The 27,362-nt window shown below is 39.8% G+C and overlaps 2 protein-coding genes across 2 annotated transcripts in view; both read right to left on the bottom strand.

The window, feature by feature from the left end:
• The window catches only part of LOC127194016 (3-alpha-hydroxysteroid dehydrogenase), a 1,235,587-nt gene that overhangs the window by 84,585 nt on the left and 1,123,640 nt on the right, over positions 1 to 27,362 (bottom strand). The gene's annotated exons all lie outside the window — the stretch shown is intronic.
• Positions 9,787 to 22,145, bottom strand: LOC127194033 (aldo-keto reductase family 1 member C13-like). The gene is made up of 9 exons (XM_051151443.1): positions 21,725 to 22,145; positions 19,391 to 19,558; positions 18,389 to 18,505; positions 17,500 to 17,577; positions 16,934 to 17,056; positions 15,382 to 15,491; positions 14,946 to 15,111; positions 11,152 to 11,234; positions 9,787 to 10,025 (listed from the first exon to the last, which is right to left on the bottom strand). Exons 1-9 carry the CDS (start codon positions 21,806 to 21,808, stop codon positions 9,983 to 9,985), a joined length of 972 nt encoding a protein of 323 aa, XP_051007400.1. The 5' UTR covers positions 21,809 to 22,145; the 3' UTR covers positions 9,787 to 9,982.

The following is a 27,362-nucleotide window of genomic DNA, read 5'->3' as shown; positions in this document are numbered from 1 at the left end:
ATGATCCTGACTTTATGTTACAAATGAGAGCAAGAAAGACATTCACAAGCATTATTTAAAATTTTCTTTAATTAAAATATAATTGTATTATTTCTCCCCTTTCCTCTTTTCAGGCCCTCTCATGTCCCCTCCCTCCAACCACTCCCATGCCCCCTCACACTTCCTCTCAATTTGATGGCTTCTTTTTCTTTATTATTGTTACATATGTGTGTGAATATATACATAAGTATAATCTAATAAGTCTGTTTGGGATTGTTTATGTGTATATGACTCCAAGTCTGAGTGAGCCATTTGTATTGGATAAGCAATCAAGGGACTCATCCCTGGAAGATAATAACTCTCTCTCATTCTGTAGTCAATAGATGCCTGGAGTACCTTATCTAAAGGTATTGCCTGCATGGAAGAAGGAACTCTGTTATGATTTTGTTTGAGTGAAATATTATTTGTAGCAGAATTCAGTGCAGTAATGCTTAAAAGGGCATTGGATAATCCATAATTGTCTGGGCTAAAATAATGGTAAATTTATTGCTAAAATGTATTAGTATAGAGCAAATGGTGAGTAAAGTATAAATATAATACAAAGATAGAGAGAAATCAAGTAACTAGTAATTATTATTTCTTTATTATTATATTGTGCTAATATAAATATATCTGCACATATACGGGAGGTTCTATTGACATTGAAGACTTTTAAAAGACATTATATCTCTATTTAAACAAGATATTGTATGAGATTCAGAATAATGAAATAATTAGTGTGTACTTAGAAGAATAGAAATTAGAAGCAAAAAGTCAGACACTTGTCTTGGCAAATACCTGGAGTTGTCCCTGTACTCCATAGTCAGGGACACATAGTCAACACCTATTTTCCTGGGGTGATTGGAGTTTGAGAAGATTCTGGCATTTTCTTTGCTTTGTTTGATTGATGGGAAGATGTATATTTATGAAAACTTGTTTCTTTGTTTTCTGTTCTAGTCCAGGGAATAAAATTTAAATAACTCAGTTACTGTATTTTAAAATATCTTTATGAAGCTATGTTCATGAAAGTAAGAAAGGCAAATTCTGGACCTAGAAAACAAAGCAATTCAAATTCATTCTAGTGCCAGATACACTAAGAAATAATTACAAATTATAATAACAGCAATAATTACATGTTTTATATGTTTGAACCAGATTCAATGAGCCCACATTGGGTATATTTTTTAATCTCATCCTTTTGCCCAACAGCCAAGTTCCCAAAATAATGAGTCTGCGACTTTATTATCTATGAATAATGCCTAGGTCATTAGCTTTGGCTTGTTCCCTAACTAGCTCATAACTTATTTTTACCAGTGTTTCTATTCTATGTATAGGCATAGCCAGTTACCTCTCCTCAATTCATGTGTCCATCTTCCTCAGAGTCCAGGGCAAATCTCCCTCTCTGACTCTATCCCAGAGGTCATCTCTCTAGTGGAACTCCCACCTCTTATTTCCTGCCTCACCTAATACATCATCGGCTTTTTTATTGACAGGTGGAGCTTCCACGCAGTACAAAAAATTCTCTCTACTGTCTTTCTTTTATATTTTAGTGCTGTTGGACACCCCAATTTTCCATTTTATGATGAATATTAACATGAGGACCTTCGTCATGGCATCCGCCTGAAGCTCCTAAATGTGCACAATGATGTGGATGGTGACAACTGTCATGATGCTGATGAGACTCACCACTTCTGGCTGATTCCTAGCCCTGTGCAACTCACAGGCAATGGAGCCACAGTCAGCAACCTGGAAGAAAGACACTAAATGTTTCCTCACATACTGAAATAAATGTAGCATTCTTTTTCTCCGGTACCATCTCTCTTACTTGTATGTGTCTCTTTTGACTAATTATGATTCACTTTGAAGTCAGTGGAAAAGAGTGGGAGATAATAATAGTCATTCAAGAAATTGATGGATAGGAAAAAGTAGAACCTGCACGCTCCAGGGAAGTGGCCTACTGATGGCGTTAAGAAGACAGCGTTCCTCGGCTGGTGCCATAGTTTGAGCAGGACCCCTGGGCCCAAATCTGCCTATCATAATTTTCTTCTTGTAGGTTTTTAAGATCCTCTGGATCCTTCAACTTTGCCATTCTCCTATGCTTCTCTCATCTAGAGTCCCAATAAAATGTCCTCCCTTCTGTTCCAGTTTCCTGGTAAGTGAAGGCTTTCGTGGGACATACCCCTTGGGCTAGTATGCAGATATAAGTGAGTATATACCATTTGATTCTTTCTGCTTCTGGGTTAACTCACTCATTATGATCATTTCTAGTTCAATCCATTTGTCCACAAATTTCGGGAATTCCTTGATTTTAATAGCTGAGTAGTATTCCACAGTGTAAATGTACCATAGTTTCTTTATCCATTCTTCTACTGAGGGACACTTACGCTGTTTCCATGTTCTGGATATTATGAATAAGGCTGCTATGAACATGGTTGAGCAAATAAGGCAGTAAACTTCAAATCCCTACCCAGATCTAGCCAATGGACAGGACATTATCCACAGTTGAGTGGAGAGTGGGGTCTGACTTTCACACGTACTCTGGTGCCTCATATTGGACCATGTCCCCTGAATGGGGAGACCTGGTGTCACTCAGAGGAAGGATAGCAGGCTACCAAGAAGAGACTTGATACCCTATGAGCATATACAGTGGGAGGAGGTCCCCCTCAGTCACAGTCATAGGGGAGGGGAATTAGGGGAAAATGGGAGGGAGGGAGGAATGGGAGGATACAAGGGAGGGGATAACCATTGAGATGTAATATGAATAAATTAGTAAAATAAAATTTAAAAAAAAGAAGACAGTATTCCTAGCCCATAGGTCAACAACAAAACAGACTGTACACAGTAAACTTTGTCAGATCAAAGAAAATTAACTGACAGTACCAGAGTTCCTTCCATCAGTTCAGCATCTGAGTCCTAAAAATGAGGAATGGAACATTTCTGCTTGAAAATACTTGTAACATTTACGAGATCATGACTGAGTAGAATCTTGTGCACCCACTGTAAACTGAGGTGACAGAGTCTTGCTAACAAAATCTTGGCCTATGGAGTTCCAAACTCAAACTTGGAAACATCAAGAATCCAGTTGTCATTTAGTAATTAATACTATTCAAGCTATTTGAAGCAGTTGTGCCCAGCACAGCAATGAAAGAAACAGCTAGGAAAATAGAATTCTGCAACACCCCAGCAGTTCATTACAACCTAAGCCTGTCTGAACTCAAACCAGATCTGTGTGTGAGGTCAGAGGCCTCTTATCCTAAGCCCAGCCCATTCTCAGTCTCTCACCACAACCTTGGATTTCTCTCATCACAAAGTTGGACTTTTTCTTTTTTTGCCTAAAGCCGGAGACCTGCAACCACAGATCTTTTATGGTGTGTACCAAATTAGACAGGTTAATATGAGGTCAGAGAACTGTAACCTCAGCACAGTATCCCTTCCCAGCCTCTGGAATTTCATCTTCATGAATTCTGTATGTAAATCCGCTCACCAAGCTGAGATCACCTCACCTTCCTCACCAGCATAGTGTCCATATGTCCTTTTACAACACCTAGCCTTACAAGGGCAAGCTAAGTTGAAGGTGCACTCTAGACCAAGCACTCACTCAGTTCAGGAGTGCTAGAGCCTTACCTCACACACATAGCTCTCACCAGACTTCAAGCCCTATAGTCAAAATCAGAGCCTCAAGTAACATGTAACACAAGGTGACTGGCCATCGCAGAGGAAACTCTCAGCAGTAAGACCACCTTAGAGCTAGGATAGTAAGGTAAGGATCAACAAAAGAAACCCCAAAATCAGGAGTGTACAGCTGGGTAGTGTCTAATGTTACAGTTAACATTTTACTCTCAGGGTGAGGTATGGGGACAGAGCTAGAGACTCTGAATATGAACTAACAAAGGAAAATGACAGCTGTAATATAGTCTCCTTCTGCCAGAATATTTTAAATATTCCATTGAAAGACCACTTGTTTCCTCGTTGTTTGGCAAGAATTTCATCCCTTTTTTTTATTTTTTAATAAAAATAGATTCTTCTCTCACATAATGCATCCTTGCCACAGTTTTCCCCTCCCTCCACTTCTCCTAACTTCCTTTCCTTTCCCCAATATTCACTCTACTCCATGTCCTCTTCAGAAAAAAGCAGGCCTCCAGAAGAAAACATCTAAACAGAACACAGCAAAATACAATAAGACAAAAGCCCTCATATCAAGGCTGGACAAGGCAACCTAATATGAAGAAAAGGATTCAAAGAGCAAGCAAAAGAGTCAGAGATACCTCCAATCTCACTTGTATGAGCCCCCCCCACACACACACACACACACAAAACCCACAAAACTAAAACCTATAAAATATATGCAGAGGACCAGGTGGGGAAACATGCAGGCCCTGTGCTTGACACTTCAGTCTCTGTGAACCTATGTGATCCCCACTTAATTGACTGGTGGGCTATGTCCTCCTGGTGTCCTCCTTCCCCACTGATTCCTACAGTCTTTCTTTTCTCTCTTCTGCAGGGTCCCACACTCTCCAAGGAGAGGGACTTAATGGAGACCTCTAATTTAGACTCCTCCTCTCCACATTTGCCTCGCTGTGGGTCTCTGCACCCACTCCCCTCTGCTGCTGGAGGAAGCCTCTCTGGTGATGACTGGACAAAGCCCTGATTTATGAGTGCAGCAGAATATCATTAGGAATCATTTCATTGATTTCTGGGGTGGGAACTATAGTGTTTGGTTCCTGATCCTGTCTCCGGTGACTGAGCATCAGGCAGTGTAGCACATGGGCTCCCTCTTGTGGTGTGGACCTCCAGTTAAACCAGACACTGCTTGGTCACTCCCACAACTCCTTCTCTGCCACCATTGCCCCAGTGCACCTTGCAGGCAGGACAGATTGCAGGTCACGGGTTTTGTGGCTAGGTTGCTTTCTAGTCAGTTCTCTGCAGAGGGCCTTCTCTCTACAAAGAGACTAGCGCTTAGTGGTGAAGGCTCCGTGCAGGCACCAGACCAACCTCTAAACATTCAAGGAGCTGTGTGCATATTGTCCTCCAGGCTTACAACCAGGAGCATGGGTCCCAAGGCCAGTAATAGTTTGGAGCCAGGATGTTAAGAGAGCTGTAGTTTCATTCTGAGAATTCATCTCTTCCCACACAAAGGGTATTTGGTTCTCAATCCCAAGGCCTCTATGTGTTTGGTATATGATCCACTTGAGATAGTCAGGTAATTAGCTTACTGATGACTTTGTTCTATGATATGATAGTTTTTGCTGATCCTGTTCCATTTGCCCCATGAAAACTATATATAAGTTCTACCTCCTAATAAGCTTACTTGTCCCAAGACACAGCATGCAAAATGCCCTGATCCACTATTTTGCTGCATCCAAAAATTACATCTTAACATCAAGCATGGAGTTTACCTCTGGGCAAAGGGCTGGAAAAATATTCCAAGCAAATGGACCTAAGGAATAAGCTGGTGTAACAATTTTAATGTATAACAAAACACACTTCAAATCAAAACTAATAAAAGACCTAGGGAAGGACATTACATATTCGTTAAAGGAAAACTCTACCAAGATGTCATTTTAATTCTTAACATCTAAGCCCCAAACACAAAGACACCCAAGTTTGTAAAAAGAAACACTACTACTGTTTAAGTTACATATTGATTCTCACATACATTGACCCTCCTCAAAGTGGTAGTCTTCAGTAGACACTCTCACCAATAGACAAAAGCTAAACAGAGAAATGCTGACTATAAAAATATTAAAATATAAAAATATTATAAACCAAGTGAATCTAAAATATATTTATATGATATTTCACCCAAACAAAAAAAAATGTACATTCTTCTCTGTGTCCCATAGAACTTTCTCCAAAGTTGGCTACATACTTTAACACCAAGCTACAATAGATACAAGAAAATTGAAATAATACATTGCACATGGATTAAAGATGGATATCAACAACAATAAATCAACAGAAAGTTCATAAACTGATGGAATCTAACAACTCTCTACTGAATTGAAAATGGGTGAGACTGAAATTAAAGATTTTCTAGAATTAAATGAAAATGAATACACATAGTATCCAAGCTTGTGGGACATAATAAATGCAGTTCTAAGAGGCAAGGTAATACCACTAAAAGCCTATATTTTAAAAAAAAAATATTTTATACTAGAAACTTATTAGCAGACCCGGAAACCTTAGAAAAAGAAGAAATAAAACCCAAAGGAGTAGATGACAAGAAAAAATCCAACCGAGGGCCAAAAATCAATAAAGTAGAAATGAAAAGAAAAAATACAAAGAATAAATGCCACTTGGAATTGTTTCTTTGAGAACTCAATAAGATCAACAAGCCAAATATAACCTTCCCTCCCTGCTGGCCCGAGGAAGAGCCAGCTAAGAGTCCACTCAGTTTTTCTCCTGCCTGCCAGGGGACACAGGCCACAGAGCTCCATAAACTTCCCTCTGTAGGAGGCCTGCTGGCTCCCAAGATCAGACCTGTAGCTCCCCAGAACCAGCCAGCTCCTTAACCTTCCTTTTGGAGGAGGCCAGCCAGCCCCAAGATCCCCCAGGCCTGTGGGCCCCCAGGAACAACCACATTAGAGACTATCAAGACTTTCTCCTGCTTTCCAGGGGACACAGGCACCATAGCCCTATAACCTTCCCTCTGGAGAAGGCCTGCTGACCCCAGGATGATCCAGGTCTGTAGACTCCTGGAACAGCCAGCCATCAGAAGTGAGCAGTCTGCTACTTCCTAAGCCCCAATATCAGGTCCAAGGCTCTGTGTGACTCTTTGAGAAATCCTGTCAGCATCAAGAAAGAAATTCAGACAATACCAGAGACAGTCAGATGACTAAAGACCAGTTTAAGAATACAATCAACAGGATCCAGGGCAATATGGTATCACCAGAACCCAGTTACCATACTACAAAAAGCTTGGACACCCTGACACAGCTAAAACCAAAGAAGATGACCTTAAAATCCAACCTTATAAAGATGACAGCGGCCTTAAAGGAGGATATGAGTAAATATTTTAAAGAAATAAAAGAAAATTCAGAAATGAATAAATCCCTTAATGAAATATAGGAAAATACAACCAAACAAGTGAAGGAAATGAATAAAACTGTCAAAGACCTGAAAATGGGAATAGAATCAATAAAGAAAACACAAATTGAGACAATCCTGGGGATGTAAAAGCTAACGAAGTGAACAGGCTCTAGAGACACCATCATTACCAACAAAACATAAGAGATGAAGGAGACGATTCAGGGTTAGAAAATACAATCAAAGAGATCAATATTTCAGTCAAATAAAATGTTAAATCTAAAAATTTCCTGACACAAAACATCCAAGAAATCTGGGACACTATGAAAAGACAAAACCTAAGAATAATAGGAATAGAAGAAAGAAAGACTCCAAGCTTCAAGGCCCAGAAAATTTTTTCAACAAAATCATACAAGGAAACTTCCACAACCTAAAGAAAGAGATGCCTATAAATACACAAGAAGCTTACGGAATACCAAATAGATTGGACCTTAAAAGAAAATAAGCCCACCACATAGTAATCAAAATACTAAATGTGCAAAGGAAAGAAAGAATATTAAACCTGCAAGAGAAGAAGGCCAAGTCACATATAAAGGCAGACCTATCAGAATTATACCTGACTTCTCAATAGAGACTCTAAAAGATAAAATGGCCTGGGCAGATGTCTTACAGACACAAAGAGACCACAGATTTCAACCCAACTACTATACCCAGCACAACAAGATGGAGAAAACAAGCTATCCCAATGACAAAAACAAGTTTAAATAAGATCTCTACATAAATCCAGCCCTAAAAAATAAAAAATCCAAACCATAGAGGCTAACTGCACTCAAGAAAACACAGGAAATAAATAACCCCACTGTTAGGTCCTGCTGCAGGGCATGGCTGGCATACCCTGCCCTCTACCTCAGGGTAAGGCTTTTACTCTCCTTGAGACCCTTCGCTATATAATGCAGACAATTTGGTTCCTCCTTCTCTCTTAACACTTCCTGTCCTTCCTTTTCCCCTTTTCTCCCCCTTCCCAGCATGTGCCTATCTCTCCCGCCAACTCCCATATCTCCCCAATTCATTAGAACAGAATAAGATAATGGCAGAGACAGAGTCATATTATATAAATGCAGGTTTATTGGGAGCAGAGGGAAAAGAAAGAGGGAGAGAAGGAGGTCTGAATAGAGAGAGGGAGAGAGAGAGAGAGAGAGAGAGAGAGAGAGAGAGAGAGAGAGAGAGAGAGGAGAACACAGGAGAGGTAGATGAGGCAGAAAGGAAGGGGAGAGATCTGGAAGGGAGAAAGGGCCAGGAGGAACCAAAATGTCTGTATTATATAGTGAGTGGCCTCTCTGGAAGAGAGGAAGCCCCACCCCTAGGCAGAGCAGAGGGCGCACCAACCATGCCCTGCAGCAGGAGCTAACAGGCACACCAATGAAACCAAGTGAAGGGAGGCACGCACACAGCATACACATACGCTTTACCAACAACAGCATCAAAATAACAGGAATTAACCATCATTGATCATTAATATCTCTCAACATCAGTAGATTCGATTCCCCAATAAAAAGATAAAAGGTAACAGGATGGATACAAAAACAGGATCCAACATTCTGCAACAAAGACATTATATCAGAGTAAAGGGCTGAAAAAAAGTTTTCCAATGAAATGGACCCAAGAACCAAGCTGGAATATTTTGTTGGTGTAGACATTTGGCTGTTTCCAAGTGTCTGGAAGATGCCAATTGTGTAATATCAAGTAGATCGTTGACGTTTCCATAAGAGAATGTAAAACGTGATAGCCCCACACGGTTTTCTTGGTGTTCGTGCTGCTGTTTTCATTTGCTTGACGTTGTACTTTATTGTTATGAAAAATAAGATGATTTTCTAAGGTCTGTGAAATACCAACAGGCTCTTTTGAGTAAAAGCATAGGTATTTATGTCATCAAACCTCGAGGGGAAAAAAAGCCTGGTACCCAACTAGAAGCCTAATTACTAGCATTTATGGTGCTAGAAAGTGCTTTTTTTATGTTACCAGAGGAGAAAAGTAACCATCCACATCACCCAGCTACAAACTCTGCAACCTTCAACAGTGACCAGCCTGCGAGATATACTGGTGGGATAGTGGCACAACTGCTTTATGAAAGTAGCCAACCACACGTAATTAGTGTTAAGGGTCTCTCCATAAATGCAACCCATACCTGACACTATTCACGAGGCCACGAGCCTGAGACTAGATTGGTTATGACCTTCAAGGGGAAACCTACTATTGTTCTGCTAAAGAAACAACAACAGAATAACTCCTAATGACATAATGCTGGACACAAGATCAGTGCCTCGCTCAACCCTCCTGGCACTTCATGAGCCAAATAAATCAAGAATGTCACATTCCCCATTTCCAGGACCCCGTATTTAGACGCTGTGTGGGAGCACTGGCACTGCTGGTCAGTCTTTCCAAGAGTACCTTACCTTCTAGACAGAGAACCGTGAACTCCATGTTCTACGTGGTTTGGTTTGGTTTGGTTTGGATTTTTGTTTTTGTTTTGTTTTGTTCATTCTACATGTTTTCTTTTTGGCTCACAGGCCAGATGAGCACTCTCATAAAGACCCGCTCACAGCATCTTCACTAAAGCCAAACTTCCTCCACCCACTACAATCCCTTAAATTATCGTTTTCTAAACTCTGCCCCCTGGCGTCCGCAGAAGTTAACTCTGAGTCTTGAGGTTTCAAAAGGAAACAAACCAGGCAACACTGACATTACCAAAGAAGGACCTTTATAGCAATCATTAGCATCATTTCAAAGAATGACGACACAGCTCGCGATGAAGGAGGGCTGTTATGCAGCTTAGAGGGATGAGAAGTGGCACATGTTTAATCAGCAGCATATCGGATGTCACTATCCACGTAGAGGGTCTTTGAGACTTTGTGCAGACATCATGACACAGGCCTCTACATTAAAATTCATCAGAAAAGGGGTATTCTGGGTGGCCCTCGGTACTAAAAGAGAAAAGATATAAAACATTAGCTCTTGGATTCTTTTTTATAGTATCAAAGGCAGAAATCTATACAATGCTGCCATTAGATTTGACCATTTGGTTTTCCTGGCCAATTGAAGCATCTGCTATTTCTATTTTCATAAACTTGACTATGAAGCAAATGTTTTTAAAACAGCATAGCTGAATATTTCGAGTTAATACCCATTTCCTAGAACAGAATAAGACAGAGAGACAGCCAGCCACAAAATGTTCCTTTCTTTTAGCTTCTACAGTCAGTCAGCCAAAGCGTGGAAGGAGAGAGCATGTCTCATTTCAGTCTCTCAATGAAGGCAGAAAGTGAATATCATGTTTAATGCTAGTCTAAACATTTATCATCACACAATGAAGATAATACAGCTTATGGGTGCTAATTTCTTTCCATTTAACTAATTCATTTGTAGTTAATACACTGCCCATCACATACAACATAGTGTGTCCCATTCAGATAAAGAATGTCATTAATAAGATAGATTTCTATGACTAAGATGCAAGCTTATCATATAATTTGTAGTTCTTTATACTTTAGCACCATTACAAAATATAAATTGACAGAAATCATTACTTACTAAAATATTTAATAGGCGGCAAGAATTACTGTGTGCCTGCCGCTCTCTGACCTACATTATTTCCCATCTTTATCTTTCATTTTTCTCTATTAAAAATAAATACTCTATTGGGTATGATAACATACATGGGACTCTTTGCAAATTGTCTGCCACATTTGAAAATTATTACATTTACATCTATTGACAATTAAAGTCTCCACAAGTAAAAAAGAATTTTGTATTCCTTGTCCTTGTTTGAACTATGGATAAAATATAAGGTTATATAACCATAGAGCAAGAAGGAAAATATTATTAATGACAAATAATTTCAACAATGATGAAGCTTTTTCCCTTGATATTGTTTCCTTGGTTTTAAATCTCTTTCTTCATAAACTTAATCTTCTGCACTGAGATATTTGTAACTCAGAAATGGGAAAAACAGCTGTTTAAATAACAAAGGTTTTAGTTTCTGAACAAGTATTCATTGAAAAAGAAAAGATATAAACTAAAATAAATCATGGCGTGCTTTTAAGAGTTACTTACAATGGAGCAGGTGCATATCTGAAATTTTTGTTCAGGCTGTCTAAGGTTTTCATATCCTCTGAAGACAGCTCAAATTCAAATACCTAATGAACAATTGGAAACATTTTAGGACACTCCTTATTTGTGAATCTTTAAAACCCAAATGAATCACATTTTATTTTGCAAAGGTCTTTTTTATTATATAAAAAGCTCCTGAAAGTTATTAATGACATCAATCAAGGTATTCAAGTGGTCAGTCAGCGTCAAATAGAAGTTAAAGGAAATGGCTCTTGGCCTGCGGTGAGGAAGCACAACACGGACAAAGGGGGCTGCAGCACATGCAAAGCTGACTCATTCAGAGACAATAATGATAGTTTCCAAGCAATCTAAGTAATTTCTAAACCATAGAACTCAAATATTTACAGCCCACTGATGAACTGTTAAAATATTTACAATGTTCCTTGCAACACAATTTAAAGAAAGAATTATTTGAACATTATTTTTTTATCATTTCCAATGAACAAAGGATTTGATTGAAGAGAATTTCATTGCTTAACCTTGAGATACTTTATATGGAAACATTTTTTACTAATTTCTAACACACACATACACACACACACACACACACACACACACACGTAAATCATTAATCCTTGTTTTTTTCAAAAAAAAAATGGTGGTAAATAAATAGAAAGGAAGAAAGTAGGGAAACAGAGCGAGGGAGGAGGGAGAAAGAAAGAGAGAAAGAAAGGGAAGAAAAAAGGAGGTGTGAATGGAGGAGAAAAAACTTAAAATGTCAACAATCTAACATCTGATCCATTCTAGTAAAAAGCAGTGAGTGAACTTTTCTTTATATTTAAAAACTACCAAAAGAACAAATAATACATTATTTTTTCCTTTTTATTATATTTCTTTTTACATACACATTTCTATTATTACACATAAATAAAATAAACTACAGACAGCAAGAAGAAAAACAAAACAATCAGAAACTATGTAAATGCCACATTCATAGTGTTTTGGCTATTTGTATTTGGCAGCCTTGAAGAAAACATCTATCCTATCTTGGTGAGTCTAAAATTATGAATGTAAATCAATATCTATCATATCTTATCCCTATCTACTTAAAACATCTATCAAGACCTAAAAACATCTTAACCCCTAAACACTAAGTTTAACTGTAAAACTAAACTATCTGGTCTTCACCCCCATCAGAGACTTGAGAAGGAACAAAACTTAATTACCTGAGTAAACTGGAAATGCAGGTTAGCACCTTCCAAAATGAAAAAAAGTGACAGAGACAGTTTGCAGCCTGAACAGTCACCCACAACTCTCTATAACGCTGGAGCAGAGGCAGGCAGATCTCTGTGAGCTCAAGGCCAGCATGGTCTACAAAAGCAAGGCCAGGACAGCCAGGGCTACACAGAGAAACCCTGCCTCAAAAAACTCCCAAAAAAGAGATGATAAATAGAACAACTTCTCTATCAATCAACTTAACAGAATATGTGCAAAGTATGTAATAGAAAAATAATTTATTAAAATATATTAAAAGGCCACCAAAAATTGAAAATACTCATTATAGTTTCATATTAAAATTCTTAATATTTCAAAACTTCCGTTCTTCCTCAACTGATGGAGAAGTTTAGGACCTACCTAAAGACTTAGATATCTACACACTGAAAGATGTAATCAAGGTAAATAATAAAAGTTTTATATATATATATATATATATATATATATATATATATATATATATATATATATGAATTTTATCTACCCAGAGAGTCATATTTTTATTTTTAATTAAAATATCATTATACCAACCCCCTTTTTGTTTTCCTCTCTAGAACTCTCACATATCTCCCTGCTACTCTCTTGCAGTCTGGTCTCTTTTGTTCAATTATTAATACAGATTCACACACACACACACAGAGTATATAAATATAGCCTGATAGATCTATTTACTGCTGTTTTTATGTACATGATTTCATGGCTGACTAGTTGGTATTGGATAAACAACTAAGGAGCCCGTCCTATGGAAGACTAATTATTTTTGCTCTTAGACTCTTGGAATTCTCTAATTGCCTGAAATTCTTTATCTAAGGATGCCCCCTTAGAAGATTTCTGCCTTACATATAGGAGTGCCCATTGGTCTGTCCTTATCCAGGTCTTATTTAAGCAGCCATATTGTTGAGATAATTTGTCACATTTTTAAACAGGAGAAGGTAAATCAAAGTGATTGTCATTTTGTTCAGCAAGGCTCTTATTTCAGCATAATTTGAGAAAGAGTGAGCAGAAAAAAGATAAATAAAATCTATGAACATAAGTGCTCTTGCGGGCAACACCACAGAGTCACTTAGAAAATTGTTTAAGTGTTTTTTGAGTTTTTACTTTATATGATTTCATAAACTATACTTCAGTTAAAGAAAAGTTTAGAAGGAAATATTGTAACACTCTTGTAAAAAGAAAAACAAGGCATATGATGCTCTATTTTTAATGAATAAAACAGCATGATATTTAACCACAAACTAGAGGAATAAAGAAACATAATACAAAGAAACTTTTGCTTATGAATATATATATTCTCCTATGAGAGTATATGTATATGTATATATTCATGATAGATGGAATGAAAACACAGCAGAATTTCAGATATAACAAATATATCTGAATATGCAGCATAATTAATGTGGAGAATATATAAGTTGTTGTAAATTAATTACAAAACATATTTCCCAGCCTCCATACTCAATGCAAATTTGCACCAAGTTCCACTAACAGGCAGTGTCTCTTTTCTCATCCCTTTAATCTTAACTATTTCTATCTTTTTTTCTATTTCCATGTGTGGTATGCATGTATCTATTCATGTTTGCATATGTAAGAACACAATTGTGTGTTTGTGTGTGCACGTGTCTGCACATATGTGCACATGCTTCAGTGAACTAAGGCTAAACAGATGCCTAAGGGTTCAGACTGAACTGAAGAAAAACTTTAAACTATACAATAATGACCTAAATAAAACTCTTTGTATTACGGTTCTACGTGGGGCCTGGTTCCTTTTGCAATACTATAGATAATGGTATAAGAAAGTTCTAGTAGTCAAAAATAGAAGGTCATCAGCTAGGCAAGTCTTCAAGAAAAGAATATACACTTACCCAGTGCAGCAACTCAAAAGAAATAAACGCATCCATATTAAAATATGTGAGCACAAGGCTAAAGGGCTTGCTCACTGGTTAGACATTACCTGCTCTTCTTGGGTAGTACCCAAAGAGCAGCTCACAACTATCCACAACTCCCGTTCTAGGTCATATGAGCCTTTTCTGCCCTCTGCTGGCACCAGGCATGCACATGGTGCACAGACGTGTATGCAACCAAAACATTTATACACATAAAGTTTAAAATGAATAAAAACAATAAAATAATATGCAGGCCAAATACAAAAAAAAGCCACAAAAATTCTAATATATATAACCAATTTCAAACTCACATTTTGGTGAACAATAAAGAGGTATTCACAATGTATGGTTGACTTAATGCTGAATCCGAAATCTCTGCACTCTCTCTAAACCTAATTCTGTCAAGTTAAGTTGATGTTTATGTTGTAGAGTAGAAGAGAACATTTCTGAATGCAACTGAAATTTTATATTAGTAGGAAATGCTAAGGAGATTGATTCAGGAGGAGGAGGAGGAGGAGAAGAGAAAGAGGACCAGGAGGACCAGGAGGAGGATGACAATGAGGACGAGGACGAGGAGGAAGAGGAGGAGGAGGAGAGATAGTATTGACGAGCCCTGATGCCCACAGCCTCCCTGGTCACCTGCAGGTTCTCTTTTATCTCATTCTCTTTGTAGCTCTGGGCAAGGACCACAATTCCACGTTGAAGAAGGTAGCGAAGGGCGATCTGAGCTGGACTTCGCTTGTGCTTTTTTGCCATGTCACAGACAACTGGATCATTCAAGAGAACTGGGGAGCTTGGGTCCACCCTGGAAGAGAAGGCACAAGTCTTTAGCTCCAAAGGGCGACAATGGTTAGGATCCTTCTGAACACACAGGCCACCTACTCAAAGCCAAGGGACTTCAGAGAAGTCCTTGGACCAGCAACGTTTCCATCATTGAGATCCCCTCAAAAATAAAAATTCTCCCCTCTCTTTGAGCAAGTTCAAAATGGGCTTCTGAAAACTGAGTGTATAGTATACGAAAGACTTCACCCACATTGATGTTTGAAGTAACCTCCCTACTGTTCTTTTTTTTTACCATCGTTTAGGTCGTTGAGATCCAAGAGCACAGTAGGCAACAAGAGCAATGTCCTTTGTCATGCAGTAGTTCAACAGCTTGCTCTGGTTGAGGTAGAGGTGGCATTCCACCTGTAGATGGGCAAACAGAAAGGCATCTGGTTATATCAAATGTTGTCGCTAATGTAAAGGAGAAGCACTAAAGGTAAGAACCTGAGTGAGGAATTAGAACACATTTAGATTATCAATATAATTTAACCTGTGTCTTTAAAACTTAATTTCAAATCTATATCACTAATATGATACAAAATAATTTTTCTGTGATAACCCAATTCTATGAACCAGGACTGGAAGTTTAGTTCCATTTTGCATTACAGAGAGAAAGCATAGTGCTGCCTTGAAGATGTTTCAGAAAATCATGAGGAAACTTAAGTAGAGATAGGTTAAGATTATATAAGAAAATTATTGTTAATTTCTCTAAATATAAATCTAACATATATGATAGCATCTTCATTCTGGGGAGGTGCTTTCTGAGCTTTCGGTAGGTGAACAGTCAACGAGCCTACTTTGAACAAGTTCCTAGGAATGTTACAGAAATAAGACTAGTGAGATGGCTCAGTGGGTTAAGATGCTTACTGCCAAGCCAGACCTATGTTTGTTCCATGAGACCCATGAGTCATCTTCTGTCTTCCACATATCTACCATCACACACACACACAGACACACACACACGTGCACACACACACATACACACACATGCATGGACACACACACACACACATGAACATACATACACATGTGCACACAAACATGGGCAAACACGTGCGCACACAGACACACACATGCACGCATACACACACACATACTCCCATACATGTACGCACATACACAGGGCCACTCAGAGAATACTTGCATTTAAAAGCCTTATAGGAGATGAGGAAGAAAAACTGACCAAGGGGCTTTTAGGCCCAGAATGAGCTGGAATCTCTAGGTATGAATTGTATCCAACACTGATAGCACCATGATCATGTAATCTGATCAGCCATGTGTGCATGATTTTTAGAATTTCAAGTTTACTATGCCTGCAGCTGTGTCTCAGTTTGAAATTTTCAAGAGCAGACATACTAAGAGGAAGGAAGAACTCCTTCAACCTGCAGGACTGTTGTTGACACTCATGTCTCTTATTTTCATTCTCATTCGCGGTTTTCATGGACTTCCCACTATGAATCAGTCCAGTTTCAAGCACCTTTTCTTCTCTGATATATTCCATTTGTCCCAGCTCAGGGACAAGTCTACATTGATCCTGAAATATTGTTAATGGCATCTGCTTCCCAGAGCACTTGACATCCCCACATTCTGCACCAGTTGGGCACTGTGGTATGCCCTAGTTTTCACAAAATTTTAATAATCCAAGAGTGGATTTTAGAATCTCCAAGTATCCTTTGGTACAGTGACAATGTTCGTAGTATCTTCTTTTCCATGAAAATGACATAACTGAGGACGGGGCAAGTGGACTGCGGGCATCAGAACGAGGGAAATGCATGTGAGAAGACCAGGCCTGCGGGCATTCTCACCTGGTTGCAGACGGGCTTGTATTTGAGCCCAGGCTTGTTCAGGATTTTCTCCAGCTGCCTGTGGTTAAAGTTGGACACCCCGATGGACTTGACCAATCCTGCATCCTTACACTTCTCCATGGCCTAGGAATGAAGGAGCTATGAAGAGCCATGCTTACATAGAAATAAATGCAAGATGGAGGGGTTGCCAGTGCACCACCCAACTCCTGGCATACAGCTCGGTGGCATGGGACTTGCCAGTGTGTGAAAGACCCTGAATGTGATCACCATCATCACACCAACACTGAAAATGTGGCCCTAGGGAGACAATGCTTGAATGACCACTGAAACAGAATATGAAGAAGCCAAAAGAGTGAAAATAATAGAAGAAAAAAGTGACAGCCATAAAGGAATTCCTGTATCCTTGCTAAGAAGCAATGAGTTTTCACACTGAATGTGATGGGGAAATAGATTCATTTCTGTTGTCCTGAGTACTTCTTCATTGCCCGCCCCCTGCAGTCCCGTGACACACCTATGGAAACACTCCCCTGACGCTCCCTCCCTCAGCTCCTCTTTCAAAGGCTCACCTCCCATGTGGCGCAGATATCCGCTGTGTCCAATAATGGTTTCCCGTGCTCATCTTCTGGAAACAGATCGTCTCCTGGCTGGAACAGAAAGAATCTCTGTGATGACCTGACTAAACACAGCCGCCGTCTCATAGGAATGGCTAGAAATAGAACACTAAATTTTTACTAAGCAGATCATCATTCTGCGTACTTACATTTAGAAAGTGATTTGTACGTGGAATTATAAGGAGTATTTTTAGGTGCTTGAACTAATCTCTTGTATAACTCATATATACATTTTACATATATTTTTATTATTATTAAACATTATTCTCATAGGCCTGTCTATCTGTTGCTTAGCTGATGTGCACTGTTGTGCTACGTCTTATTGATACTTCTGGTGACCTATTTCTCTTTCACTGAGAAATTCAGTGGTCACTCAGCTTTGACCTCCAGTACTACTGAATTTGAGTCCTGACGCAGGGCAAACAATCAGTGGTCTTTTTCTACCTGAATATATTTGGGCAAAAGGGAACTATATTCACTAAAGATGGTGAATCAAGGTTATGTGTGAGACTAATTTTGGTGGTGGAAAACTCAAAGATGCCATAAAGAGATAACAACCACGAAGCTCGAACTGTCTCAGTGCCACAGGAAGAAAAAGCTGAATAATGCCTAGGTACCCACTGATGCAATATAAGGAATGCTTAAACATTTTTAAGACTGTTTTTTTGAATCTCTAAGCCTAGCAATTGCTTGGGCTCCTGATTTTATGGTCTTTTGTATAATCTACTTTGAGTAGACTACATAAAACAAAATTTCAGTTTACAGGAAAATATAATAGACCTATATCCTGACCGTCCAGAAAACTGATAGCCACACCCTTCTCAAAGCCATTCAGATCACTTACCTTCATTGGCACTGGGTAGTGGATAATATACAGGTCAACATAGTCCAGCTGAAGGTTTTTCAGTGATTTTTCCAAGTTAGATCGAACCAGCTCTGGTCTATGGAAAGTGCACCAAAGCTACTTACATGGAAAAATGGAAGTGACCCTGGATTAGTTAACTATTCAAATATGAAGGTTTTATTTTACTGAAAACTGATACATTTTGTACTATATAGAAACCTATAATCGTAAGACACGAACTTCCCTTGGTTCTGAGGCTTCCGCTGTTTTGATTTATACACATGAACATGATTATGAGTTTGTTTTCAATCTTTTAAAAATGAAATTTTTTTCTCTAAATATAAAGTTCCTATCAATTAATAATAACATTCAGTCTCTAGGTTATACCTAGCAGAGATAAGAAACCAATCATTAATCTAATTACTTGACCCATTCTCCCATTAAAGAAGAGTTAGCAACCCTCTGTTTACATCATTGGAGAAAAGACCCATGTGAACATTTTACTGTGTGATGGACACAAGTAAATGCACTCTAACTAATCTTTTTTTTTTTTTTTTCAATTTAATCACTTTACAGCCTAATCCCAGACTCCTCCCTCCTCTCTTCCTAGTCCTACACTCACAACCCCTCCCCCCATGCCCCTCTCTCTTTCTCATAGAAGAGGAGCCCCCCCAAGGGGGTACCAACCTACCCTGGCACCCCAAGTCTGGCAGGACTAAGCGCATCCTCTCGCACTGAAGCCTGAAAAGACCATGCTAAAATGCAATGCTTTGATTTGAAGCTCAGAAAAGTAAAGGGCTTTGAGCTGTGCATTTGTAGATAGTAGGAAGTCATAATCTTTTCCTGTTTTTCATTCTGGAACTCGCCTGTGAATTGTATGTAAATAAGAGTTGTAACCAGTACATATATTTCACCAATCGAGGATCCTCTCAAATAAATGTTTGCTTGTTTAGATCACATTTCAATTAATCTGTGCACCTGAGCATCTCACACACACAATACCTTTGTAGTGACGAATACATCTTCTCTCTTCACAAGGCCAGCTGCAATCTTGCTTCGAATAGCCTGCCCTACATTCTTCTCAGTTTGGTATACATAAGCAGTATCAATGTGACGGAAGCCAGCCTCTATAGCTAAATTTACAGCCTCCAGTGGCTTATTTTCAGGAACCTAAAGAAGAGAAAAAAGAAGCAGTATTTTTAAACACCTGATAAGAGAGGTGACTCAAGTAGATCTGACAGGCAGTTCTCGGAAGCAGGAGGAATTTTATATTCCTATACCGTTCTCATGCAGCTTTCTTGCTTAATAAGAGACGGGTTTCCTGGCCACTGAAATTCCACCTCCTACAAAACTGAATCTACAAACAGAAATTGTGGAGATCACAGACACATAGGTGATTCCAGAAAAATCACCCTTTCCCCATATCTTAGATTAGTTGAGCATTTGAGGTAGCAGGTCTCAACTTATATTCCACAACCTTTCCATAGCCACACAATAATGGTTAATCACCTGCATCAAAGGACCTCAAACAGACCTCAAATTCGGGGATCATGCTGGAAAAGCTGACAGGACTGAGGATGTAGTAATGGCTCTGTTACAGTTTATGTAGTGGGGTCACAGTGCAATGAAGACAGGAGAAGGGTGCTTGGAACACAACAGAACAGAAGTACAAGTTTGGTGCGGCATTACGAGTCCCCCTTCAGTGAAGACTCCTAGAAAATAGAGTTCTTTTCAGCATCAGATTGTGACAATATATGGGAAATCTCATCTGAATAGAAAGTTGTTTACTCCTCATTTTGTAAGGGATTATTCATGTTGGGTTGTCAGCCTTTAAAACAAAAGTTACTTTATTTAGTGAAGATATAACCACATTTAAATTTAAGATGTCGCCTACTCTACCAGATTTAGACAATGCTGTGAATGTTCACATGTGTAAGAATAGAAGATCGCATCAAACTACTTTTGTAATTAAAAACAAAGCTTCAGAGCAGGGAAGGTGCACACGCCATTAATCCCAGCACTCTTGAAGCAGAAGGATCTCTGTGAGTTCAAGGTCTTCCTGGTCTACATAGGAAATTCCAGGCCAGGGGCTATACAATAAAACCCTGTCTCAAAACAAATTTAAAAAAAGAAAAAGAGCATTCGTTTCACACTGAAGTTATAGTAAGTGAATGGAGACCGCCTAGTACCATGCCCTTAAGCCTGTTCAGGCTTTCTAAGTACAGGCGCACTCAGCCTGAGGCTCCTTGACACTTGTCTTCTCTTGCCTTCTAAACCGTTTCTTAGATTAATTTTGTGTGTGGATGTTTTGCTTACATGTATGTCTGTGCATCACATGCATGAGGTGCCTGTGGAGACCCATGTCAGATCACTAGAATTGGAATTATGAATGGCTGTGAACTACAATGTGGCTGCCAGGAACCAAACTCTGGTCCCTGCAAGAGCAACAAATGCTCTTAACCCCAGAGCCGTCTCTCCATGCCCGCTGCTCTCCCTTTCTTTATGACACTTTATCCTACATAGTAATTAAGTCCCATCATTTTTCTGCATTCTTGCTCTTTGAATATCTCTGACAAGATAAGGTGCATTCAGGACAGTATGGCCATCGGCACTCCATAAAGATCTTTGTAAATCTTAGAGAAACGTATGAATTCAAAGTTAAAGGAAAAATTCACTTATTTTAAAAATTGTGTGATCTAAGGAAGATTTTAAAATATGAAACTCCTTCCGGGTTTGTAAACTACCCTCTTTGTCAGTTCATTTCAGAGACTTTCTAGACTACTGTGCTCTAAACGTACAGCTTTTCACAGTTACAGTACTGCAGTATCCATTCAGCACCCAAAGTTGAAAGTGGTACACTGCAGGTTTGACTTAAGTCAGGTGCAGCATTTACGGTGAAACACAGCTCCCCAGCACAGAACTCCAACAGTCCTTGGACATGTGTTTTATGTGTCATGGCTACATAAACATTCAACACGCTCATTTCCCTAAGTCTTTTATTATCTAAGGGGACAGGGAATAACCTGGACTTTAGAGCTAAACAGAGGAACCCTCCCTCCACTGCAATTAGCATCAAATTGAGGGAACTGACAGTGTTCTGGACTGGTGACTGACCTCCCAAGCTAAGGAGCAATGGAATCATTGGCAAATGATAATATAATCAGACCTCCATTCAGACCAAAGTCACACTCTCTTCTACATATCTTGTCCACACAATGGCTCCAGTCTAGAACCAGGTGAGTCCCACAGAGTCACTTAGGACGTTGCCGACTCGTCAGCTTTGTCCCCTCCACCCACCCTCAGTCTATTTTCTCTACCACAACACCCTGCTCTTACCTCTTCAGGCTTGTATGTGCCAAAGCCCAGTGCGGGCATGAAGTGGCCGTCACTCAGCTTCACGAGCTGCTGTTTGGAGCTCATTGTTTATCAGCCTTCTGACTAAGCAGGTTCGGATGCTCCTGCAGCCTTTATGGAACACTCAGCCAAGTTCCTGGTTAATGGAGAACCAGAGGCACACCTCCTGTAAGGGCTAACCGGTGCTACTCCCTGATAGCGACTAAAGGACACTTCTGCCTGTCTGATAGTTAACCAGTGACATGTCCTGTTTAACGGTTAACCAACAGGCAGAAAATTTAAAGAACTACTTCACATGTGACCTGGTACCATTCAGATACATAAAAGATAATTCTGTAGTAAATCATCATACAGTCGTAATTTCTTTTAGCAAAATTTCTCTTTATAATGTACAAGTCACCGTTGGCCATTACAAGTGGTTACATAAAGAATCACTGATTGTTTTCTAGATAGAAACCTATTCCTTTGTGATTATGAGGATGTCTCAGGTCTCCCCTTGTCTCAAGCCCAGCAACACTCTTAGTTCTTGTGCTTATAAAGAGAAGGCATCAGACACAATGCAACGATTGCACACAATTCTAGCACTAAATTTTAGCAGACAAGAAAGGAAGAGCAGACCTAAGAATAAGAGTAGACCAAAGTGGGCCACAGTGGCCTTGACTACAACAGACACCATATCTCTCTCTCTCTCTCTCTCTCTCTCTCTCTCTCTCTCTCTCTCTCTCTCTCTCTCTCTCTCTCTCTCTGTGTGTGTGTGTGTGTGTGTGTGTGTGTGTATCCTTTACCTATGTTTCCGTCAGTGTGGGCATTTTATAAAAAGAAATCTACATCTCTTGAAAGTTTATTTAACCAAAAATTCAATCTAATGATTGAGGAATAGAGTTTAAATAACACCAAACTTGAAAAAGTCACTAGGAAAAACAGCCCTAGGCACACACTCCCATGTGAGGAAATCCCTGAAGGCAGTTTGAGCTCATCTCGTTAAGGTCGACCAGTCTCACCTGTTGTCCTTTACGGCCTATTTGGGAGTCCTAGTACTGGCCTATTGAGAACGAACACTGCCAAATATTAAGATATATCTACACAGCCTACAGAGGGTCCTGAGTTGTACCAATTAAAATGAACACTGCCATGATACAATATCCCTAAGTGTGCAGTAATGACATGCATACTTTGGTGGTAATCAGCAGCTGACTTATTGCATTTAAGACACACCCAATAATGGCGAAAACAGTTCTGGTGTTAAAAACTTGCCTAGCCACCCAGGACTAGTGAAGTCAAGGCTTTTGGGAGAGAAACCTATACCCACCCCTTTATTAAACAGTTATAATCTCTAACTACATTCTAAATATTTATTCTTTTTTTTCAAAGTTAAGTTTAATCTTCACTCCTCAGAAAGAAAACTTCTCTTTGCAGCAGATATAGACCATCCTAGAAAAATCACAACTAATCAAAAGGCACATTTGTGGAGTCCAGTGCCAACTGATACATCTACAAAGCCCCAGGGAGCACCTACTACTCTTTACATCCTGATTTGAAGAGACCATTGGTCAGATAACATCTTACCAAATGTTAGGCTCTTGAAATTTTTCAGCAAAGTGACTACTCTGGCTCTTTCTTGCTGGAGAAGGACCCTGCCCAAATGCAGAACCACAAATTCCTCCAAGGACGGTGAGTTCAGGCCATCTTTAAAAGAAGAAGGAGATCGTAGTGGCCAAAAAATTTGCATCACATGGTTACCATCAGTTGAATTTTGGGGTGTAGAAGTTTGAAGATACCAGGGTGCTAAGTGAACAAGGACCAAAGGCACAAGACAAAAATCGAACCATGAGAAAAAGGTGTGGAAGCCTATTGGTATAATTAGGATATAATTTGCCTTCTAACTTAAAAATCTCATAAAGAAGAATTGTCTCACTTAATCCAATATAGGCTATGTTGTTACTGGATCTGGTCCAGGAGAGGCGGAGCAATATTTTTTGCATAACTATTTGAAAAGTAATCTGCTAAACTCTGGAACAAACCAATTTGATTGCCCATAAAGGAGGGACAGGGACTGCAAATGCTCAACAATCCAAGAAATAGGAGGCTAAACGGGGCCACGCCTGTTTAAATAATGTTAGAAAAACATCTGGAAATATTTTTATGGGAGTCAAGAAAGCATTTATCTGATGAGGCCAGAGGTTAGAGTAGGTGGAAAAGAAAAAACAGCCAAGTTACCCCTTTGCCATGTGACTCTGTCGGACTCACCTGGTTCTGTTCCTCATATTTTTTATTGGCCTCATACAAATCTGAGAGTTACTGAATGCTGCATTGCAATAGAGCCTGGCAATGATAAGAGCCTCCAAGGACCTTGAACAGTGAATTATCACACAAGAAAGGTCATGAGGAATAAAAACCAGAGAGCAAAAACTATTTGTATGCTAACCTTGTCATTGCAATTTGGGACACAAACGTATCTGTTCCAATGAAGGACTGTGAGAGATAGCAAATGGTTACTTTTTCAACACTGGTATCTTTCCACCCGCAGATCACAGTGGAGCCAGGCTATACTGCAAAAGAAAACAAGTTGGCTCCTTTTGAGAGTATTTGGATGGAACTTGTTCCAATTCTTTAGAGTGCTGCCCAAGGAACTTCTGAAGAGAAAGAGAGGGGCCTGATTCCCCATCTACAAGCAGAGGGAAAATTATTCAGAAAGGTAAGCAGCACTTCAGGTAAGGCATCTCTGTCCCTGCGCTATCTTGCAATCACAGCTGGTTGTGCTCCCTTCCTGTGCATGCTCTAGCCTGTGGGGGCAGTCCTGCATCCCTTTAGGTGTCTCCAGGGAAATGTCCCCTTGTGACTGAACAGTGACAAGTTTCTGTATCATCCTTGCCAAATATCCACTGTTTCAATTCCCTCCCCTCGTACTTGGACTTCCTCCCAAATATCCACCAGCCCGTTCTGGCATAAGCACTATAATCATGGAGTTTCTCTCTGAAAACTGTGGCCTCCCTTCCTAAGAGATTAAACCTGGTCTTTGAGTTTGCTGGCTTCCTGACAACTTAGTTTGGTGTCCTACGAACAAACAAACAAACAGTTCCTGCTTTGTTTAGGGGTCAGGGGTTCAAGACACGAGCTGGGAGCATGGCTTAGTTGCACAGTGCGTGCCTAGTATGTACAGGGCCCTGGCCTCAATCCCCATTACTACAAAAACAAACAAACAAACAAACAAAAACCGCTTTCTTTGGAGCTGTGAGGTGCCTTGGTGGGCAAAGTCACTTTCTGTGAAAGACTGGAGACCTTAACTTGATTCCCAGAACTCACCTAAAGGTGGAGGCAGAAATCCAAACTACAAAACTGCCCTTTGGCCTCTTCATGTGTGCCATGGCACTTGTGACCCATGAACATTATGCACATGCACACACAAATAATCAACAATAATAATTAAAAAAAAAAAAAGAATCCAAAAGGATCCAAACAGTAGGGAAGCAAGGATCCTTCTGCAAGGAGACAGTTAAGGGTCACCCCTGTCAACTGCCTTTAAGTTCTCCAAGGTTATGCCAGGGTTTCATAATAAAAGGAGGTTGCCTGGTTTAAAAAAACAAACAAACAAACAAAGACATCTCATTCTGCAGCCCTGAGAATATGGAAGTCTTACAACTTCCCAGGGTAGCTAACTGCAGCCTCCAAATAACCAGCATTGAAGCTAAAGTGCTCTCATAGCAGAAAAAGCAAGAAGAAAAGTACTCAGTACACTTAGCAGACTTGGAAACTGTAAGAGGAAACAAGCAGTAAACAGAAGCAGAGTCCTTGCCTTGGATGTGTAGGGTGAGGATGGCTCCTTTGCAACCTTTAGCTAAGGAAAGTGGACCTGTATTGAGAGCCAGATGTCCTGGGGGAGGAGGTCTCCTGTTTCCTCTAGTCTGGACTCCAGCTTCCCTCTGGGTTCTTCTGCATTCTGGACACAAAGCTATAGGGGGAGCTGCCAAGAGTATCATTTTAGAGAACAAGGAAGTGCGAATTCTCTTCAAAATAAGAGCTGGCTGCGCCCAGCAGAAGCCAGCACCAAAGTGAAAATTCTCTTCAAAATAAGAGCTGGCTGGGCCCAGCAGAAGCCCGCGATCCCGCGGCCCTGGCAGAGACTTCTATGTCTCCTCTCCTTGAGCGCACTTGCCTTGCCTTGCCCCTTCCCCAGGTCACTTCTAGTAAAGAGGTCCGCTTTTCTCAGGAGCCCATTTTCCTGTGGTTCCTTTCTAAAGAGATATAGAAGGTTCAAGAATATGTATAGGTGTTGTTTTTAAAAACAAAATCCCAAACCTTCAATCTTACTGATAAAAACTCGGGAATCAGATGGTGGGGTGAAAGCCAGCTAACTTAGAGAGGCAGAGAAGGCAAACAGCTGATCTCCCTACTCAGCTGCCATCACAGAAAGAAAAACCCCTTCTCCATCTCCAGGCTGTCTTAACAAGACTTCGAACTGGATGATCCTTTTTACTTCCCATGCTTCTCACTATCCGTCCTCTAGACTTCCTCTCACTCTCTAAGGTTTTTTCTTATGTTCACTCCCTGTTAACTGGCTGCTTGCTCTGCCTCTTGACCTATGGTTGACTTCATTTAATCCTGTTTACAGAAAGTTTTTGGATTAAAGGTGTGTGCTGGGCCTGAGCCACACCACAGTGTGATCAAGTGTCCTACAACATTTCTCCTTTTTCATGTAAATAAATGACTCTTTATCTAACATCAATAAACTATATATTATCTGGTACGAATTGCATCCACAATTATAATTAGTCCATTAGTGTTTCACAGTCCATCCTATCTTGGTGAGTCCAAAGTTCAGTACCTAAATCACTTTCTATCATAACTTGCATTTATCAACCTGGAAACATCTTTTTAGACCTTAACACATTTTCTTTTTCTTTGTTTAAAGATTTATTTATTATGTATACAGTGCTCTGCCTTCATGAACAACTGCAGGACAGAAGAGAGCATCATATCACATTATAGATGGTTGTGAGCCACCATATGGTTGCTGGGAATTGAACTCAGGACCCCTGGAAGAGTAATCAGTGCCCTTAACCTCTGAGCCATCTCTCCAGCCCTTAACACGTTTTTTTTAAATCCTAAACATCTTAAGCTTAATTTTAAGACTGTAACTATCTAGTCTTCAACCGCATCAGAGACCTGAAAAGGATAAATATTACCTGAGTAATCAGGAAGTGCATAACAAGCAGCTTCGGGAGCTATAGAAATGGGAGGGACTGACGGCCTCCTGAATAGTCACCCAAGACTTCATCTCTTTAGCCTCGTGGCTCAGAATACCTGACAGATATTTCCGTGAAGCAGGAATTATGAAGAATTTGTCTACCTTTTTCCTTGAAGAACTCAGCAGTGTACTTTCTTTGTATCCTGCTTGTGCACAGTTTGGACAGCATACTGTCAGCAGTTGAGGAAATGGTGGGATTTTGTCCCATGTCTAGCTTTGCCACACTTGAAGCAAACTCCACATGGAGTTTCACTGATCCCCATCATCTTCTTTGAAGCAGTATGGGGGTACTGCCAGGAGCTGACATGTCTCATTATAAAAAAAAAAGCCTTGCATTAATAAAACATCTTTAAATGCTATATTCTGTAGATCTCT

The sequence above is a fragment of the Acomys russatus genome, chromosome 9, assembly GCF_903995435.1.
Source record: "Acomys russatus chromosome 9, mAcoRus1.1, whole genome shotgun sequence".
NCBI classification, from domain to species: Eukaryota; Metazoa; Chordata; class Mammalia; order Rodentia; family Muridae; genus Acomys; species Acomys russatus.
Note: the sequence above shows the minus strand (reverse complement) of the source record. Positions and strands in the feature narration are given on the sequence as shown.

What these genes read in the sequence shown, in the direction of transcription:
- LOC127194033 (XM_051151443.1), bottom strand. Translation starts at nt 21,808, where the DNA reads ATGAGCTCCAAACAGCAGCTCGTGAAGCTGAGTGACGGCCACTTCATG. An exon ending in GCACATACAAGCCTGAAGAG is followed by an intron (nt 19,559 to 21,724) that starts GTAAGAGCAGGG and finishes TCTCTTCTTTAG; the next exon opens with GTTCCTGAAAATAAGCCACT. An exon ending in ACTACCCAGTGCCAATGAAG is followed by an intron (nt 17,578 to 18,388) that starts GTAAGTGATCTG and finishes TTTCTGTTCCAG; the next exon opens with CCAGGAGACGATCTGTTTCC.